The 21,197-nt window shown below is 37.6% G+C and overlaps 1 protein-coding gene across 2 annotated transcripts in view; it reads left to right on the top strand.

Moving 5' to 3' along the window:
* ZFYVE9 (zinc finger FYVE-type containing 9) overlaps positions 1–21,197 on the top strand; it is a 99,669-nt gene that overhangs the window by 68,417 nt on the left and 10,055 nt on the right. For both annotated transcript variants that reach the window (XM_034779658.1, XM_034779656.1), the window contains exons 9-14: positions 1,247–1,369; positions 2,406–2,561; positions 12,813–13,037; positions 16,068–16,150; positions 16,773–16,877; positions 20,960–21,110. In XM_034779658.1, the coding sequence (XP_034635549.1) occupies positions 1,247–1,369; positions 2,406–2,561; positions 12,813–13,037; positions 16,068–16,150; positions 16,773–16,877; positions 20,960–21,110 (843 nt within the window). The remainder of the gene's footprint in view (positions 1–1,246; positions 1,370–2,405; positions 2,562–12,812; positions 13,038–16,067; positions 16,151–16,772; positions 16,878–20,959; positions 21,111–21,197) is intronic.

Raw genomic sequence — 21,197 nt, 5'->3', positions numbered from 1 at the left:
TAATGACATCATAAATACTATTGGTTGTGATGAGACTTCTCATACTTGTGAGTATCTTAAGTGAACCAGGAAGTTCTTAGGAGAGCGTTAGCATGTATTAGTGGCCTGAACTCACTTTTCACTTTTTTTTTTGTTTGTCGTTCCCCTTTCAAATTTGTGGTTGGTTCAGCATATTTCTAATTAGACAGTAAGTAACTTTATCTAGGATATTGTTAAAAAAATAAGTAAGCATATTTACATTTTCAAAACCAGTCTGCCCCCATGCTGTATTAGCTATTCATGAAGCTGCCTAATTATTGAACCTCTGTAACAGAGAGAAACTAGTAACCTAGCTTTACTTCATTAAATTGCAGCATGCTTTTCAGCACGAGCCAAATCTCACAAGGCCAACAATTTTACATGGATATCATCAGTAAATCATACTTTGCGTATGCTTGAATTAATTCAAATGTCATTGTGCCTGGTTTGACTTAAAACATTTTAACCACCAAGTGGACATTTAAATCAAATTTACAAATATTTCAAATATACTTTTCACATTAGTGAGGTGAACTTTCTCTCTAGATGTTATAGGTGGCAGGATAACAAACACCCTTCCACATTTTCCTTATTTCTTTATAAAGCCACATTGCTGACTTGTAGGCAGGAGCACAGATTACTTCAACAGTTCGGGTGTTTATATTTAAACACTCAGTTCATATGGATCTAATCAAAGAAAGTGTCTATATTTTGAGTATCTTACTGAATAAATTTGAGACACAGGATTTGAACCTTCTGTCCATTTTTTTTATTCTCCCTTCTTTGCTGTTGTACTGTAGGCTCTTGCACTTGATTGTAAGCTCTGTGACTGAAGCTCCTAGGTGCTACCACAATATAAATACTAAGTGTTAACGTTGTTGGGGTTTTATTTAGCATTTCACATTGTAGTCTACACTAACACTTGTTTCTAAAAGGAAGTCAAAGGTTTGATTTTTCAAGTTGTTACTGCTATTGATACAAATTAGTTGATAAAAATTAAGGCTGGAATTTTCAAAGGGGCCTGTGGGAGTCAGGTACTCAAATCATTGAAATTTGAAAATCCCTGTCCAACAAGTATCAGAACAAAATAAATTTTAAAATGTCAGATAAAATGTAAGTGAATCAAACTGTATACATTAGAGTGATGTCATTGCTTAGCTGATTACTTTGCTGAGTAGATTACTGTCCAAATAAGCAAATGACTTCACGATGCGTTTCTTTCTTATAGACTATGCTGTAGAAGAAAGACCTTCTCAGATCTCTGTGATGCAGCAGCTGGAAGATGGCAGCCCTGACCCTCTTGTGTTTGTTTTAAATGCAAATTTGCTGTCCATGGTTAAAATTGTGAATTGTAAGTTATTTTTTTATTTAATAAGAGGGGGGCAAAAAGATTGTATACATATTCCTGGTTGAAAACACAGCATTTGATATTTACTACCCACAATCTGTGAATTGCTGCATGGAAGTAAAATGTACTATATTTTTATTCCTATTAAATTATAAAACGCACCTATCCCTTGCTCTAGGTTGGATTAGTCCAGTTTGTATTTTTGTATAAAATTATCTGTACATGCGCCTGGAACATCCTACATACCCATCCAACCCAACAGGGCTCACTATTATTCACCAATCCTCCCCTCATTGTTAATCCACTTGAACCCTTCTCATATCTCGGGAAAACAGATAAATCTTTCAATGATGCTCTGAAAACAAGCAGGATTGTGGCTCTGTCAGACCAGGGGGTGAAGTGAGTTCCAGGGTCAGACAGCCCTTGCTGAAAACACCTGGCCTCTCAGATCATCTTGTCTATATTATGGAGGGGGTATGAGTGAGGAGGCTTTTAGTTTAAGTGCCTCAGTTGGTCTCCACTTTTATTTCAAAATAAAAAGCAGGACACTTTTGTAGCAACACATTTTTAGGGTCACTAAATGCTCATACAAAAGATTAAAAACTACACTTTTAAAATGTGTGCTGGTTTTGCTACTCTCAGCATCTGACTCAACAGCAACATGTTCATATTTCTTGGAACATGTCCTACATCCCCTTTCCCAAACCTCAAAGCAGTGTAGTGGCCCAGTGGACGATGCTATGCACCATCCGATTAGCCATCGCCCTGATTCCTCTACCCTCATCCACATTCCACCCCTATTTTGGAATGTAGACACCTGTTGTATTGATCTGGTCTGTTGTGTTCAGGCATGTTTGTGTGCAAGATTTGGGTCATAGAGCCTTAGGTATCTTAGTAGCAAGTGCCAGAGTTATGCAATGTTAGTGTAATTGATTTTTTTAAAATGTGCTGTCTTCCGATAGTGAAGTTTGGGCATGGCAAACAGATGTTGAGTGGAAATCTACTTTTTCCAGCCTGAGTCATGTTTTCCTCTCTGCAGATGTGAACAGGAAGTGCTGGTGTTTCACTACAAAGGGAATGCATGCAGTGGGGCAGTCGGAGATAGTGATTCTCCTGCAGTGTTTACCTGATGAGAAGTGTTTGCCGAAGGATATCTTTAATCATTTTGTGCAACTTTATCGGGACGCCTTGGCAGGTGGGAACGATTTCTATTTGAAATCTATAGTAGGTGACTTCAATAAATGAAATTAATGGACTAGAGAATTGCTTTGATAAAATTGAGAATTTATTTTTATTTAAAAGTAGAAAACGTACTGATCAAAGTTGGTAGTGATCTGAGTTCACTTCAGTTATTAGTATTCAGTATTACTATGATAGTCACTAAGGCAAATGGGAGTGCAGGAAATAAAACAAAGTATCTATGCTCTAATTGGAGAAGAGGGTAGCATTGCAGTAGCAACAATTATATTGAAGGGGAAGTGCTTTCCTTGTAAGCCCCTTTTGCCAGCTGTCTGTAATTTTCAAAAAATTATATTTGGCTAGGATTTTTTCTTGTTTGTTTTTTCAGCTCAAAAGTGACTCTCTAAGGTAAAATTATTTTCAGCCCTTACTAAGTTCTCAAAGTGTGAAAGTGTGTAGGGGAGGGCAGGGGAACTACTGCTGAGCCAGGCATGCACACATGAGAGGGAGTAAGGTGAATAAAAGTCCATCATGTGCTACTACAGCATTAGGGCTGGAGTAGTCGCCATAAAATCTCTCTGCAATCTGTAAAGAGGGATTCTTCCATGCATTTATCTGGTGCCTGGTCTGGTATGCCAGGTGCTGTCCTCAGAATTTGAGCAAGGGTTACATAAATTTGGAGTTGGTAGCTCTAGTTTTTACAGTGCCTAGCACAGTGGGCTCCAGACTAGGGCTCTTGGGCACTACAGTAATACAAATAATATAGTAATAATTTCAGTTTGCAATCAGATGTTTTTAACACATGGAAATAAAATGCAAGAAATCATTAATGAAGCATTGTGGTTATGGTAAATGCACTAAAATTAGGTAATTCAAAATTATGATTTCCTATAGTAATTGTAAGTTGGCCACATTACAGCATAAAAATTGACGTCATAAAGTAATGTTATGTATATATGTAAGGCATGGATGTATTGCAGTTGCTGTAGGAATCATACCAGAATTTCCTGTCTTTGATGCGTATAAAATCCCAACCATAAAGTTGTATTAACATAGTTTTTTGTACCCAATTTAGATATTACTGGACAAATGGGCTGTCACTTTAACAATTGCCACTCACAAGTATCCAAAAATCATTGGTCATAAAGAAAAAAAATGATGGTATAAAATATCTAGATATGTTAATTTATTTTGTACTCCAGGTTAGTCCTCTAGAGGAGAAATCGTATTGCACACAGGGATTTATATTAAAAATTCATATAAATGTACAGATCATCTATTGCATGTTCTGTATTATAAGTATTGTAAATAATCATCCAAAGCTCTCTTTGAATCACCGATTGAATCCAACTATTAAGTGAGATAATGAAAAAGAGGGTCTCAAAATATCTGTCTTTTTACAGCAAAGGCCAGCTTGTCCAGTGAAGGTGCTTGAAACAAAATGCACCATTGTCACATGGCCTTACTGGTTTCAGATATGGTGGGAATAAATAATTTCCAAATCTGACTTAACCAACAATGCAGAAACGTTGTTGTCTTCTAACTATGATGATGTGTATATTGCAGTGCTATGGTGTACAATTACGCTACCGAGATACATAATTTATAACTTCTACATCATGTATTCTGAGACCTATTTTTAGCACTCTACTGGTAGTAATTTGATGTACTACATCGCAGTGCTAAGAGAGAGGTAGTGCTAGTTTTACCATTTTTAATCAGAAACCAAACTCCAGCACTTAGAGTTCCCAGTTTTGGAGGTAGTTTTGAAAATACTTATTGCTATATTTCAGACTTGTAGTAGAAACAAATTGTATCTTGAGTAGCTGTATGATATAAAAATGATTCTCACTCAGGCTTTAATAAATCATGGCATGCAGGATAAATTCCCACAGTAGCATATAATGCATTCTTTACATATCCATCCTTTCCTCTCCCAAAGTTATGTACCTATGAGAGAAATAAAATATGCACTCATAAATATAGGATACTTGCAGTCTTAACTTTCCTCTGGCTGCTTTCCTCTCTACTCACCAAGAAGAAAAAATAGTGAGGTGCCATGAGAATTTCTCCTGTGTGACTGTAATTTCTTGGGTGTTGTTAACAAGCATGCTGGTTATTACAGACATGTCTAAGCTTCCAATTTTGCCCATTTTATCAGAGGTGCTGCACCCCTCATGTTTATCAGTCTGTGAGAGTGGATTTGCAGTGAATGAGAATTTATTATAGAAATTAGAGACTGCTTGAAAGCCTGCCTAGCAATTTTATTTCTTGATTATAATATATGTATTTGAATTGGTGTTGCAGCCAGGGAACAGAAGTAATTTTCTGTATTTTGAAGAAAGTTTGCTGCAGAAGGTAAATAGGGAGGAACGTAACCATACTGGTTATCAATATAGTATCTTGAACGGCTAGGATACAGAAATTGGTTACTTAGTTTTTGTCACTGAAAATATGTGATAATTATTTTTGCTAGATTTAGGTAAGTAACAAGAGCTGTGCACAAACCTTTGGTGAATTTTCAGGAAACAAAATTAAATATACGTGCTAGCTGTTCCATCTCAGTTATTCACTTTTCAACTCCACCTTCATGGAAGTAAAAATCTTAAATGTTGTTTTTATATATATATAACAGCTAGCACGTATATTTAATTTTGTTTCCTGAAAATTCACCAAAGGTTTGTGCACATCTCTTGTTACTTACCTAAATCTAGCAAAAATAATTATCACATATTTTCAGTGACAAAAACTAAGTAACCAATTTCTGTATCCTAGCCGTTCAAGATACTATATTGATAACCAGTATGGTTACGTTCCTCCCTATTTACCTTCTGCAGCAAACTTTCTTCAATATATATATATATTATATATAGGGTAAAGTTGCATAAAACCACATTTAGTGCAGTGTTGACGCTAGTTTGAAGTTTCTGCTTTGAAACTGCAATGATTTTCTTCATAAAGCATTATCAATTCACTGTAAAGCTGGGGTCTGTTAGGTGTATAAAGAGTTTTTAATTGCAAAACTGCTGATATTTTGAAGAAAAGATACAGGGTTCCAGTATGGATTGTATGCATAGAAAATACATTTTAAAATGCAGGGCTCCCTCTCTCCTCCCCATCATTTTGTTTCCCCTCTGGCCCCTAAAGGCTTTGTTTGTTGTCAAGCTCCCTGCTGAGGTGTTGCTTTTCTTGTTTTGAAATGGTAGGCTAATGGTTTTCTGTTGTAGTAGTAATCCCATGATGATGTCTTTGTGTTGGATATAAGCCCAGCAGGAAGTCCAGTAAGTTGAGAAATGAGAACTTTGTCCATGTCACTGGCTTCTTTGAAGTAGCCAGGCATGCTAATTGAAAGCTGCTCGATATGCCTCATTACACTAGCTTATCTTTTGATGGAATATAATAAGTACTTCCATTTTAATATTGACTAATGTAAATGTGGGAACAGGTGATTTAGTTCCACTGCCGAAAGACATTATAGGTTTGCCTAAGATTTTGTTTAATTTTTATTACATTTTTCATTAAATGAGCATGAAGCATTAAGAGGAGCAACATAGAAGCCAAATACAAAGTTCATATATAAAGATGTACATATAAAACTTGGATAAATGAGAGAGGTTTCATATACCTTCACTTCCAGACTGTAATGCACAGAGATGAATGCAAAACATACATTATTTAGGCACAGACACAAAACCTAGGGAAGAGGGCCACACCATGGCATGAAGAAGAGATGAGGCACAGAAAAAATCTAGTGTGTTCAGCTTTATATTTGTTTTCTCAAACTTGGCATTTTCTAAAGCATGTTGCACCAAAGTGTTAGATATGTGGTTCTCTCCTGTGTATGTATTTGGCCCTCACTACCATGCTGTCTGGTTTGTGTCTTACATTTTCAAGCAGAGAGTATGAAATTTTTTGTAGAAATTCAACTGGCCTGATTTCCCCCAAGTATTATTGATTCAGTTCTATTGCTGCAGGATTAAGTTGCACACATTTCCACCTTTATGGATTGGCATTTAATCTTAGGCAGTCCTTGATGGTGATTACTGTTCATGATGAAACGAGGGCTGACTGTACAACAGAGGCAGCTCCCACTCCACTTAATTGCATATTAACATATTAAGAAATGATACTGGGACCAATTCTCTGACATGGAATTCATCAAATGATATGGAAGACATCAGTAATTTTAAAAAGCTCCACCCATATGGTTTCATTGAGCACTAAGTAGGGATGTCTCATTTTGTATGTAATAAGGATAAGGGTACATGAGAATATACTAGCACCTAAAAATCTGTTTGTAAATAACAAGGTAGAGAACTTGAGTTAGAAGCCAGTCTGTCCTCAGTTAAAATATGGAAATAGCTGAAACTGGAAAGTTGTTTAAAGCAAGTAATGAAGAAACATGGTGGTCCTTTCCCTCCCCTTTCCTGGTATGAACTAATTTAACTGATGAGGTCAAAAAGTATTGTCTAATAAATATACAAAATTTGTTGCTCATTAAGCGAAAAAGACCTAAAGTGAAGAACTAAAGACAGTCGGAATAGGCCCTCAGGAGGAAAGTCACACCAATGGACTGGTGTGTGATGATTTTTTTTTAAAGAAATCTATAGAGCTGCTTGGGATTTAAGGTCAAGGGTAATCCAGTATAACAGTACTTAGTTGGTATTGAACTTCTGCAAAGCTGCTTTAGATGCATCATGCACACCTATGGCAATTTATAAATAATATTAATCTTATTACATCACATGCATGCGGCAACTACTAGCAAAGGCACCTTTCTCTGTATTTTGGAACTACTCGAGATTTGTTTCTCTTTACAAGGAAGTTCTAACATAGTCTAAGTTAAATTATATGCTTTTGAGAAGGATAGCCTAGTTGAGGTTCCTTTATTTACAATTGCATTTTGGCTAGAAGCTTCTGAAATAACTACGTGTTGTGTGCAAAGTAAATAATAGGATCTGGCTGTGGTTTATGGTAACAGGGTATTGGATAATTGAGTTGTAGTTTCCACTGTTGCTGGGTTTATAACCTGACTTTCAATTTGGGTTGGGATGAAAATTGTCCTGAAGGCAGCCAAAGAATGCATCCCTCGAGCTGTTGCCTTCAGAAGGCTGGTGCCTTTCACTTCTGATTCAATACTTGGCTTCAGTCACAAATGGAAATGTTTGGTCTCTTCATTATCTCTGTTGGACAGTAATCCACGTCACAGAACTGTACAATAGTATATAGCTTTATTTTCCTGTTGTCTTTTGTACAAACAGTACATGAGGGAGATGTATAGAATTAAATAGTTACACTTAAAATAATTCAAAGACTCGTATATTTTAAGGCTAGAAGATATTATTATGATAATGTAATCTGACTGAAGAACTTCACCCATCATTTTTGCATTGGGCTCATAACATTTATTTGAATAATACTAGAGGAGAAAAGATAGGCAAGAAAGAAGAGATGTTTTCCGTGATTTGGAAATAGGCAGAGAGCCAAGACACATACTTGAAAGCTGTTTCAGAGGAAAGAGAAAGCTCTTTCATGGGCATTTATTTTTCATAATTTTCATTCACTATTTAAACTTGGCACCTAGACACATGATTGGTGCACTAGAGCCCCCATCTGCTGCTTCCTTTGTTCCTTCTGGTGCAGTGAATCAACAGAGAGAGGAGGGGGTGGGCGCGGGGTCCATTGGGGTGTCTGCCCTGTCTATTTATAGTCCTGTCCTCTAAGAGGCATTTCCAGCAGGGAGCATGGCGCCTGGGAGACTGTGTGGATGGGAACCCCATGCTGCTGCTTTGCTAAAAATGTAGATTTTATACCCATGCCCCTTTTCCTGCCAATGAATAGCCACGTAGCAGGTAATGGCCCATTGACCTTGTTTAGACCTGGCTGAGGCATAAGCCTGTGCCTTTGTCTCTGAAGAACTGGTTTGGCCACTCCCCAGACTTGGAAGATGTTTAAGGCCTTGTCTACACTAGCTGGGTAAATCAAACTAAGTTATGCTACTCCAGCTAGGTGAATAACGTAATTGAAGTCAACGTAGCTTAGGTTGACATACCGTGGTGTCTTCACTGTGCTGCGTCAACGGAGACGCTTTCCTGTCAACTTACCCTTACTCTTCTTGGGGAGTTGGAGTACTGGAGTCGAACAAGAGTGCTCTGCCGTCGATTTAGTAGGTCTTCACTAGACCCGCTAAATCGACACCTGCTGCATCGATTGCAGCAGCATCTCCCTGGTAGTGAAGACAAGCCCTTAGTAACACCATACAGTGGAATTGTATAAGTTTGCATACATTGTTGCTACACACATTTTACCAGGACAATAATGACCAGCAAATTGTGAGTTTTCAAATGATACCTCACAAGGCATACTTTGTACAAAGATTATTACAATAGTGTACGAGAGGTAAATACAGGGGTACAGTTTGTCACAACATGCTTAACTGGTTAGAGTGTTTTTAATTTTTAACCTTTGAGAGTTCTTTTTTAAATGGGGTGAAAGTTTCTAGACGATAGAATTTGCAATAATTTGACAGTGTAGATTTCTAACACATCTGCGCACGTGTGTGTGTGTGTGTGTGTGTGTGTGTGTGTGTGTGTGTGTGTGTGTGTAAAACTCAAATTTAACTTGAAGATGTGATCATAGAATCAGATCCTACTGAGTGACTCCTGTGAGATACTGAGTGCCTTCAATTTGAATTGGCTTTTTGGGGAAATGAGTCCTCAGCCCCTTGCAGGATTAGGCCCAGTGTTAAAAAAGAGAGCAGTAAAGCAACATTAATAACAATGTTCACAGTTTCTGAATATTGGTCCAAAAAAGGTTAAATCAGACTGAAAAAAGCAAGAGTTGTATTGAGGTGGGTTTGCCTTTCTGCCTTCCCCCTCCAGAATTCCAAATGGATCGATATGGGGATATACCAAGGACTGAACACTTCTTGGTTGTTCATGAGTCCTATCCCATGGAAACATTGCCATCAGCAGCAACAGATTGTCATTTCATATGCAAAGAGTTAGGATTCCTCTACTTAGCTGCAGGAGGCAGTGAGATGAGGCTTCTGTTTACAAACATGCCCTACTAATTAGCTAGAATTCCTAACTCTTAGGGACCTATAGAAAAAGGAACATATGATGATTGTGCTGGTCTGGGAGAGCTGCAGAGACAGTGCCCTTGGTCGATGAGGGCAAGAGAGGAACATCTTGTGTCGCCCTCAGGTGAGACTCTTGGAGCAGAACCATGTGCAGCCCTGGCTTCAGAGAGAATCAGTGTGACTTGGAGCCTTCGGAAGTGAGTTGATCCAGGGACTTCCTCCAAACTGCTGTTGGTTAACCCTTCCTTTGCCAGATAAAATTGTAGTAGCTTTATCTATTTTTAACACACTGTAATTTGTAGTCATTTGAAAATGGCTTTAGGCTGTTTCATAACAAAATCAAGAAGCCTTGTAACTGGCTGCCACATCTACAGTTCAGAGTGCTGATACAGCTACTTCGATGTGACTCAGAAATGTTACTAACTTAAGACCCAGTGTTCCTCTCAGCTGTGTGGCATGGAGCAAAACATTAGTAACTGCTTTAAAATGAACATGAATGTTGCCTTAAATTAACAGTAGTCAACTAGGGGACAGTGGGCTTCAGAGGCACGGACGGCTATACACTGTAGTAGAAGTGCGGAGACAGAGATCAATGCCTACCCAGCGATCTCTCTTAGCAGACCTGCTGACAGTTGTGAAGAAAATTCAGCAGCAGCTATTGCTTTTTAGATGGCAGTTAACTTCCCCTTGACACTCTCTGTTCCTCTCTAAGAGGGGAGGGAATGTACAAATGGAGGAGGACAACCAGCAATAACACACCTATCAAGTCAACCATGCTACTGGAATAAAGGAAGCCCTGGAATTGTTGCAGAAGAGCTGGCCTTCTGCATGGATGTCTCCAGACCAGTGGTTCTCAGCCTGTGGACCAATCAGCAGACAGCAGCAGCCCATGTGACATCCTCAGGGCCGTTCTGGTAATATATCATGTAGATGTGGCCCGCATAACATACAGAGAGTTTCATATGCAGCCCACAATGGTAAATAGGTTGAGAACCACTGCTCCAGACCAAAGGGATTGGTGCCAAGATTCCTCGTGGGTCTCCAGAGATGGCATGAAGGCCAGACCACAGTCCCCTTCATGAAGTTACTGATCACCCCTCCTCAAGAGCAGCACGTGCTGCCTTTGTAAATCCTAATAAAACACAAATTCTGACATTCGATAAGAATGAGAAATGTTATCAGATGTCTCTATACATTATTTAAGCCTTGTTGTGCCCTTCAATAAAGGGAAGCACATTAATGTATTTTGTGTACACGAGCTGTGCATGTTACTACTTGATGTTTTAATCAAAGCTTTGTTTAAATGTTGCATAGGTAGTTATATTCTTACAACAGAGGGGCCAAGGATAAAATGAGCCAGGGAGACTGAACTTCTCTCCCCTCGGGTGGTGGTCACCCTCATCAATGGAGTTGAAGCACATGTGGAAACATTTCCTTGTGCTTTCACAATCCTTGCTGTACCTGTTTTGTAGATAAAAGTCAGTCTTAGGGCCTGCTGGCACCTTTCCTCAACACTTGCATCCTCTTACTCTGTTTAGAAAAAGGGGGGGGGGGATTTTGTGTTTGCCAAAATGAATGACCAGGATGCATCTCTTGATTGGTGGATACTAATATTTTGTTAAATGTTTTCTTAATTATCTAATCAACTTTAGTTCATAAGATGATTCCATCAGACACATTTTCCTTATTAGGATCAAAGAATAGAATTTTGATTTAGAATTAGTGATATTTCTTCTGTATCAGTCTCAGCTGCAATTTACATAAAATATACTAAACACTCTCTTGTGTAATTCTTCAACTGACCCAGATCTTCAGAATGTTTATGTGGGTACTGTATCCGTTTGTGTAAAATTTAAAAAAAATAGACATTACTGATTTGGCCAAGTGTATTTGTGCTGTTTTGCCGCAAAACTCTCTTCCTCTTACAAGTAGCAGCTTCTGAGGACTTGATTAATTAAATCAACGTGTCCAGTTTCTGCATTGGAGAGTCCATGTAAGGTCATGAAAGCACTGAAAACAGGTTTTCTGTTAGGGGTTTTCATAGCTTGAGGCACTGTGGAAACCAAACTTTCAGTGGATCCCTAATCTCAGTGTAATACGCCTCTTGAATTGCACCTCAATAACAAAACTGAAAGCAAGCTCCATTCATACTCGAGGTGCATATCAAAGTAACAGTCTTTTTCTCTAAGTATGACTAGATAGCATAGTAAACATGTAATCTATCCCCTGATGTGCATATACAAATTGTGAGTAAGGGTGTTGGTGCCTGTGTAGCTGCGTGCATAATCCCTGATTTACACACATGCATGGACCTAAATATCAGGCAAGTACAGAAATGAATGTGCGCACTCTTTTGTGTATGTGCTTCTACAGATCTGGCCTCATAAACGTTTCAAGACTCATGGTGCTCATGTCACAAGTGGATATTAAGTGAAGCAGAATTGGTTTTATTTTTCTAAGGCCTCGTCTACACTAGAGAATTAGGTTGATTTAACTACATCGATCAGCGGTGTGAAAAATCCACACCCCTTAGTGGCATAGTTAAACTGACCTAAATCCCTATGTAGACAGCACTAGGTCAACAGAAGAATTCTTCTGGCGGCCTACCTACTGCCTCTTGGGGAGGTGGATTACCTACGCTGAAGGGAGAATCCTTCCCATTGGCGTAGATAGTGTCTACAGTGAAGTGCTACAGCTACGCCGCTCTAGCATTTTAAGTATAGACAAGCCCTAAGTTTTTAAGCTTTAAGACCTAGTTATATCACACTGACCTCTAAGATTCTTGGGAAACCCAAAATGAGGGACACCACTGATGCAGCAGATCACGAAGCTTGACATGATGTGGGAATCGCTTATTGAATGTGTAAAACTTTTCTAAACTTGGTTTCAAGGACTGACATAATTTGCAATGGTTGAACAAATCTGTTGCCTCCCCAATATGTTTTGATGCATCTGTAGTCTGAGGTGGAAATTTCAGCACAAAGATACTGTAGAATAAGGGGTAACTTGAACATTCTTGGGTAGCAAGTATTTTCATTCTGTAATGTGACTAATGGGAATTAACTAAGGATGTAATTCCAGGAAGAAAAGTGTGTGTTTAATCTTATTTTTCTCTTTTAAAACAAGTTAGTGAATTTTTTGGTGCAGACTTTAGTGCAATAAAATAATGAACTTCATGGTTTCTAGGTAATGTCGTGGGCAGCTTGGGACACTCCTTTTTCAGCCAGAGTTTTCTTGGCAGTAAGGAACATGGTGGATTTTTATATGTGACGTCTACATATCAGTCACTGCAGGACCTGGTGCTCCCAACTCCGCCCTACTTGTTTGGAATTCTTGTTCAGAAATGGGAGACTCCTTGGGCTAAAGTGTTCCCCATCCGACTGATGCTGAGACTTGGAGCTGAATACAGACGTAAGTCGCATGTGTTCTCTTAACTGTAGTAACCCGTGTCTGTGCTTGGGTGACATTTCTGAGAGCTGTTATGGAGTTGTGTACATCAGATATACAGGAATAGTGATTCTGGGGAATGTGCCCCACTAACCACAACCCCAATGACTGTGCCTGTAGACAGATACCTTACTAAGTCAGTCTTATGACCTAAAACTTTTTAGATGCAATTAAAACTAACAATTAACTGAGGTCCTGGTAACACAACCTGTGACCTAAAATAGAAGAACAGTACAAAAGCTGCTTTTGATACCTTGAAATTTATTCCACTCTTAGTGAAATAGAGGCTCCTCTTTAGTTTTTAGGTTTCTCAACCATGCTCATCTAGAAAATGGTAATATATGTGCAGGTGAAACTAACTTACAGTACTTTATAAAAAGGCAATACCAGCTGATGACAGCAAGCTACAGAGAGTTCTTTAGCTGGACAAATTCTAAAACTGGCATAAAATATTCCCAGAATGGCACTGTCCGTATTTGGATCTAAAAGAAGTCATGTTAACTCCTAATTGGCTCCAGGAAAAGCTAAGGGTTTTCTGCATGATTCATCTGCTGCCTGGTTGGTAGGTCTGTTTAAAGCTGACTTGCTGTGAAAAATACATTTTAGATTCTTCTTTGTGCACCAGCACTGTAATTCTTTCCATAGCATTAGTAAAATATATTTCACAGGTTTGCCAAACAATGATAATAAAATTTAAATCAGTGTCACTGAAAGTCAGGAAACATCCACAGGAAATTTTCACAGGCTTTGTAGATCAAACTTTTCATATCACATAAAAATTAGGACTGTCAAGCAATTAAAAAAATTAATCGTGATTAATTGCACTGTTAAACAATAATAGAATACCATTTATTTAAATATTTTTGGATGTTTTCTACATTTTCAAATATATTGATTTCAGTTACAACACAGAATACAAAGCGTACAGTGCTCACTTTATATTTATTTTTTATTAGATATATTTACACTGTAAAAAACAAAAGAAATTGTGTTTTTCAATTCACCTAATGCAAGTACTGTAGTGCAATTTCTTTATCATGAAAGTTGAACTTACAAATTTAGAATTATGTAAAAAAAAAAAAAAACATTCAAAAACAAAACAATGTAAATCTTTAGAGCCGACAAGTCCACTCAGTCCTACTTCTTGTTCAGCCAACTGCTAAGACAAACAAGTTTGTTTACAGATAATGCTGCCCATTTCTTGTTTACAATGTCACCTGAAAGTGAGAACAGGCGTTTGCATGGCACTGTTGTAGCCGGCATCACAAGGTATTTATGTGCCTGATTTGCTGAAGATTCAGATGTTCCTTCATGCTTCAACCACTGTTCCAGAGGACATGTGTCCATGCTGAGATGAGTTCTGCTCAATAACGATCCAAAGCAGTGCGGCCCGACGCATGTTCATTTTCATCATCTGAGTCAGATGCCACCAGAAAAAGGATGATTTTCTTTTTTGGTGGTTCGTGTTCTGTAGTTTCCGCGTCGGGTGTTGCTCTTTTAAGACTTCTGAAAGCTTGTTCCACACCTCGTCCCTCTCGTATTTTGGAAGGCACTTCAGATTCTTAAACCTTGGGTCGAATACTGTAGCTATCTTTAGAAATCTCACATTGGTACCTTCTTTGCGTTTTGTCATATCTGCAGTGAAAGTGTTCTTAAAATGTGCTGGGTCATCATCCAAGACTGCTCTAACATGAAATATATGGCAGACTGCGGGTAAAACAGAGCAGGAGACGTACAATTCTCCCCCAAGGAGTTCAGTCACAAATTATTTAATGTATTATTTTTGTAATAATAATGGTGGCCCGAGCATTGGCCTGCTAAACCCAGGGTAGTGAGTTCAATCCTTGAGTGGGCCACTTAGGGATCTGGGGCAAAAAATCAGTACTTGGTCCTGCTAGAGAAGGCAGGGTGCTGGACTTGATGACCTTTCAAGGTCCCTTTCAGTTCTATGAGATAGGTATATCTCTGTATATATAAATCTTATTCTCTTATTTTAATTATTTTTTAATTAATTTTTAATGAAGGGGTATATGACTGTTTAGCATATCTGACTTGTAAATACCTTGCAATGCTGGCTACAAAAGTGTCATGCAAACAGCTGTTCTCACTTTCAGGTGACGTAAATAAGAAGCGGGCAGCATATCTCCCATAAATGCAAACAAACTTGTTTCTCTTAGAGATTGGCTGAACAAGAAGTAGGAGTGAGTGGACTTCTCGGCTCTAAAGTTTTACACTGTTTTGTTTTTGAGTGCAGTTATGTAACCAAAAAAAAAATCTACATTTTTAAGTAAAGTGATTGCACTACAGTACTTGTCTGAGGTGAATTGAAAAATATATTTCTTTTGTTTATCATTTTACAGTGCAAATATTTGTTATAAGAACAATATAAAATGAGCACTGTACGCTTTGTATTCTGTGTTGTAACTGAAATCAAGATATTTGAAAATGTAGAAAACATCCAAAAATATTTAATACATTTCAGTTGGTATTCTATTGTTTAACAGTGCGATTAAAACTGCGAATAATTGCGATAAATTTTTTTAATCACGATTAATTTTTGTTTAGTTAATTGCGTGAGTTAACTGCGATTAATCTACAACCCTAATAAAAATATATATTATTGACTTATTATAGGAAGCAAGTGGCAGAATTTAATGTAAAATGATGAAGTTTGGTGATTATTAAAACATTATTATTAAAAAAATCTTGGCATAATTTATATTCAGTTCATTTTTCCTCATAAATCTGCTGCAACATAATGTTACATGACCAAGCACATCCCTGTGCATGTTGAGTTGTATCATAGATAACATTTTATAGATATGGATAAGTATGCTAGGGAATGCAGATATTTTGCTGCCATTGGCATGTCAGAAATGTACTTTGTCCTATTGAAATTTTCCTATATGAAGAGGCTTAGATTCAGTCTGGTTTTTGCATAACCTTTAAATAGGAGAATCTGAATCTGATTACTCATTTTTTTAATTTTCCTAGTTTATCCATGCCCACTTTTCAGCGTCAGATTTCGTAAGCCATTGTTTGGGGAGACTGGACACACAATTATGAATCTTCTTGCAGTAAGTGATGAGTGGGGTTTTTGTTTGTTTGTTTGTTCTGTCTGTATATATGGAAGGGAATGTTGTACTATAAGATTATCTTAATTTATGTGTATAGTAACTAACTTTCAAAACAGTATGATAAGGAAATACTGTTATTGTGGTATTTGGGTGGTGGCCTATTGTCTAATCTAGATATCAGACAGCAACTTTTGATGATGCAATAAATATTAATGATGTGCCCAAATCAAAACTCTGGGTCTTGAACCACTGTGAATTTTTGGATCTGGATCTAAATTTTGCTGCTCAGACCACTCTTCAAAAATTTAGTCATAATTCTGTGATTATAGAAAGTTCTAGCTGGAGCTAACTTGTTAATTCTTAAGTGTAGAGAATTCTCCATTTGGTACATGCCTTACTCTCACTCCCGGTGAAACTGAAGTCTCTGTCTAATTTAGCACAATGCAGAGAAAGATCAAATTTTCCTATCTAAAGTAATGGTACATGAGTCAGGAGAATATTAAATTTTATGCATTATACTTCTATTTAATAGTTCTGTACCTTGGTCTCTTTCTGAAAGGAGAACTACCCTGTGTCACTAATGACTACGTTGTTTCACTTCTTTGTTCCTCTAAAACACAAGGACTTCAGAAATTACCAGTATACGTTGCCAGTGGTCCAAGGTTTAGTGGTTGATATGGAAGTGAGAAAAACCAGCATCAAAATCCCCAGCAACAGATATAATGAGGTAATACTTAGAGTAAATATATATGTTTAGTCTAGTACAATATAAAGATAAGAGGGATTGGGTCCAAAGGAATTTATTGTGTTTGCCACTGCCAATGAAAACTGCCTCAGAATTAAACTATAAATGTATTATGTATAAATTTTTTATATATGAATTGCCTACAGAAATGAGTTATGCACAGATCAATTCAGTGTGGCATTAGTTAAAAATAATGGATAGTTGCTCTTCTTTATACAGAGGTTATTACTTTTAAATAAACTTCAAATGTAATTAATTGAAAATCTGGGGTTAGAGAGTTGAATATACTATTCTGATTTGAGTAAATGAATCAGTTAAATAACACATGCTGTATGGGTGTAAAGCGAGGAAAAAATGAACTTTCTCCAAGTACATGTCATGTGTTCATAGTGTTTGTGAAGGTACTTGTTGGATCTTTGAAGATTTGAATGCAAAATATATCTCTGTACATTTGAAATAAGAGTTTGATTTAATTGCATGAGAAAAGCTTCGGCTGTCTTTTAGACTTAGTTGATGTTGACAGTCAGACTGTGGAGTGACAATCATTGTTGAGTGATTTGAACAATATTGGGGACCAAACAATGGAGAGGTAATAATTCAATGGTGATGTATCTAAAGGGCTAGTGACAAATGATCTCCTTGAGGTTTTAAAGGAAATCAGTAGCGGAGACAGGAGTCAGTCTTATGCTTTCCATCTATGATATAGACCAAATAAGAATGAAACACAGAATAGGAGAGAAATGGATTTTGATACTTGCCAAATAGAGATGGAGCATCAATTTGAGAAAAGGCTGCATTTGTACTAATTCTTTCAAAGAGAAATGATCTGTCCAGGTAGATTCCTGCAAGTACTAGAGAGGTTTGCAAACAGAGAATTTATTATAGATACAACATATGAATCTGGGCACTAAACTAGGATTAGCCCTTTAATATCCTGCTGATTGGTCACTTGAAAAAAATACCTGAACAAACAGTTTCTGGGTTATGTATATAAGGGGATCACCACATTTGAATTTTCTTGAGGAAAAACTAATATAAATATAAAGGGGTTGCACAGGACCAGTCCCTCCACAGTTCTGTTCAAACAGAGCAAATATCAAGATTCTACAAGCACTGCAGAACTCATTTGATGAAGTGAAGTCTTGAAATTGTAGGATGCAGTGTGGTTCATAATGAAGTTAAAAATTGATTTTGGAGGTGAACTGGAATTGTCCATTTCTCTGGAGGGAAGCCCAGAATTCAGTGGATTATTGAACAAAATATATGGAAGAACTTACTTTCAAAATAATTTCTAGACTAACCTCTCTTAGTTTAAATGTATAATGGTTGAAATATGACTTAATTTGAGAGTTTGAGCTATGCCATTATTTGAACCAATGTAAATTAGGAACAGATAACTCCAGGAAGGTAAGAAAGTCAAATTCAATTTAAAAAGGAAAAAGGAATTGTTAATATAAAATAACCATTGCAAATTTGAATACACAACTCGAGAAATGCTAGGGTTCAAATTCTCAAATAATATTATCTTTGTCAACTATATACATTAAATTTAATTTCAATTTTGTCTAATAATCCAAAATGGTAACTGTTGCTACAATGCTAAATTTTGCATTTTTTGACCTCTTGTGTTTACATTTATAACATTAATGTTGTAAATAGAGCTATATGCTTTATGCATTTAATCCTTTTACCTTCAAGGATGGGGTGGGGGCAACCAGAGTCTATCACCCAGCCTCTGGAGGGGCTAGGATCTCTTAGGATACTTCTCCTGACATATGCATTCATGTATCAAGGAATGCCTTGATGCATCAAGAGGATGCATTGAATGTAAACCTTCTAGCCCCAGTGGGATGCTAGGTGGAGAACCGAGGGAAGGGGAGTATGTGGAGGGGAGGGGCACTTAGACTGCATCAGTTAGAGGGATATAATATTATACTCATTTTACAGATCGGGAAACTGAGACAGCAGCTAAATGACATGCCCAAAGGCATACAGGAGACCATGACAGAGCCAGGAGTAGAATTGAGGAGCTTCTAGCTCCCAGTTCTGTATTCAGACCATACTGGCTCTCAAGAAGTAATATGCATTCCTTTGAGAAGAGAACAAGCAATTGCCTTAGAAGAGTTGTGCCTAAAATGCATCACTTTCTCAGACTTGTTTGAGACCGTATCGAGGTGTTTCCTGTGCAGAATGGCATTTTTAAAAGCTCTTATAGCATCAGAGCAGATGCTGCATTTCGTATAAGGTTTCATATAACTGCATTTCATATCAGGTTTTCCATACAAAATGCATTCCAACATGCTTTAGAGTGGAAATAAAAGCAAGGGAGAGTGAAAATACGTATATAGGCAATGGGGAAAGCTATTTTTATATGAGATTTGAAAAGATGGAGTTACTGAGGCAGAAAGATACAGGAAGGCTAGTAACTGAATTATAAGGTATATTAATTCTTGACTGCCATTGTGAAAGGGGAAAAAAAAACCCCATTTCAGCTGGCATGGATCTAAAGCTATTGTACTTGAAGATTGTATATGCAATACACAATAGATGGTAGTTAATTTCAGTATGGTTTAACTGTTTGTCCAGTGTTTATGTATTTGTTACCGTCAGTTTTGTACTGTTTGCTAACTGTGCTAAACTGAACCTTGTGGAAATGCCTGTAGTAAAAAGGTGTATCAGCACCTCTGTATTAGGTTGGGTTCAGTTTTCTGCTTGAAGCCGGTATTCAGCCTCTTGTTTATGTGAAGAATACAATGTATCTTCCTCAAACTTTACAGCACAGGAAAAATTGAAGTTTCTGGAGATTCTCAATTAATCCGTTTTTAAACATGAGACTTTTGAGAACATTTGTTTTCACCCCTTTTCTAACTAAAGGCTGGTTTATATCATTCGGACTGTCCAGTTAAAACTATTGAAATCTCATACACGGGCTACATTTGGAGAAATGTGCTTGTAATTAAGCAAAGATATTAACAATTACTTTATCCGGTCTTTACCTATACATTCATAATTTTCCAGTACTCAGAATGATTGCCATTTCCTCTGACTTTCACTGGGACTTAAGACACCCAGTTGCATTGAAGTTACTCCTGCCCTCAGTACAGATGTCTGTTATTTCACTAATGCCCTGCTATGTGAAAGTGAGGCTGCCATGTTGTTTCTAATGGGACTGAGGGCAAATGGTGCCCTTAGTAAAGGTGGCTGTCATTTCACTAAAGTCTTGCCTTTGGAACATGAGGTGCTGAAACCAATATGAAACACACTACAGTAATACAAATCCTTAACTATAATTTCATCTCTCCCCCCCAAAAACACACCACACACTTAACCTGTGAGTGTTGAATATTTGCTGACATTGTAATTAAGGTTTTGTGTTGTACTGAGCGGGAGATTAATGTGTTGTGTGTAATGGGCTTCCTTTTCACTTGGAGGCAGAAGAGTGTAGTGTCTGGTGCTGTCAGTGAAAATGTGTTGATGTGAGCACGAGGGTACTGTTAAGAAGTGTCCCATAACATGATATTTTCCTTGCTTTTTTGGGTTTCATTGAGAGGATGTTACGATTAATCTTATATGCAGTAGTGTTTTAGCTATGTTGGTCCCAGAATATCACAGACACCAGGTGGGTGAGGTAATCTCTTTTATTGGACTAACTTCTGTTGGTGAGACAAGCTTTTGAGCTTACAGAGTTTACACAGACCAGACCTGAAGAACTGCTCTGTGTAAGCTTGAAAGCTTGTTTCTCTCATGAACAAAAGTTGGTCCAATAAAAGAGATTACCTCATCCACCTTCTCTCCACAATTAATCTTATGTGCTTACGCTCCTAAATTCCATTCACTTTCAGTGAGATTTAGGCACTTTTGAAAATGGGCATAGGTGCTTCTGAAAATTTTATGATGTGAGTGTTGTTGCCAAGTTTGCTAGTCTTTGCAAAGGTGTCACAGTTGAATACATTCTAATAAGATTCTTCAACCAGATTAAACCACACAAGCCACTGTTTATGCTAATAACCCATGTGAAGGATTTGAGGCTAAATGAAAGTGATAAACTTTCTTTTTGTTTGCAGATGATGAAAGCCATGAACAAGTCTAATGAGCATGTTCTAGCTGGGGGAGCATGCTTCAATGAGAAAGCAGACTCTCACCTAGTGTGTGTCCAGAATGATGATGGGAACTACCAGACGCAGGCCATCAGTATTCATAATCAGCCAAGAAAGGGTGAGATGGGACAGGTCTAAGGGAGCAGATGGAGGCTTTTCCCACCCAAAGCGCCTTGCATGACTTTCTTTTGTCTACTGTGCTGCC

The sequence above is a fragment of the Trachemys scripta genome, chromosome 8 (assembly GCF_013100865.1).
Source record: "Trachemys scripta elegans isolate TJP31775 chromosome 8, CAS_Tse_1.0, whole genome shotgun sequence".
NCBI classification, from domain to species: Eukaryota; Metazoa; Chordata; order Testudines; family Emydidae; genus Trachemys; species Trachemys scripta.
The sequence above is the reverse complement of the archived record's forward strand: the minus strand, read 5'-3'. Positions and strand labels throughout refer to the sequence as shown.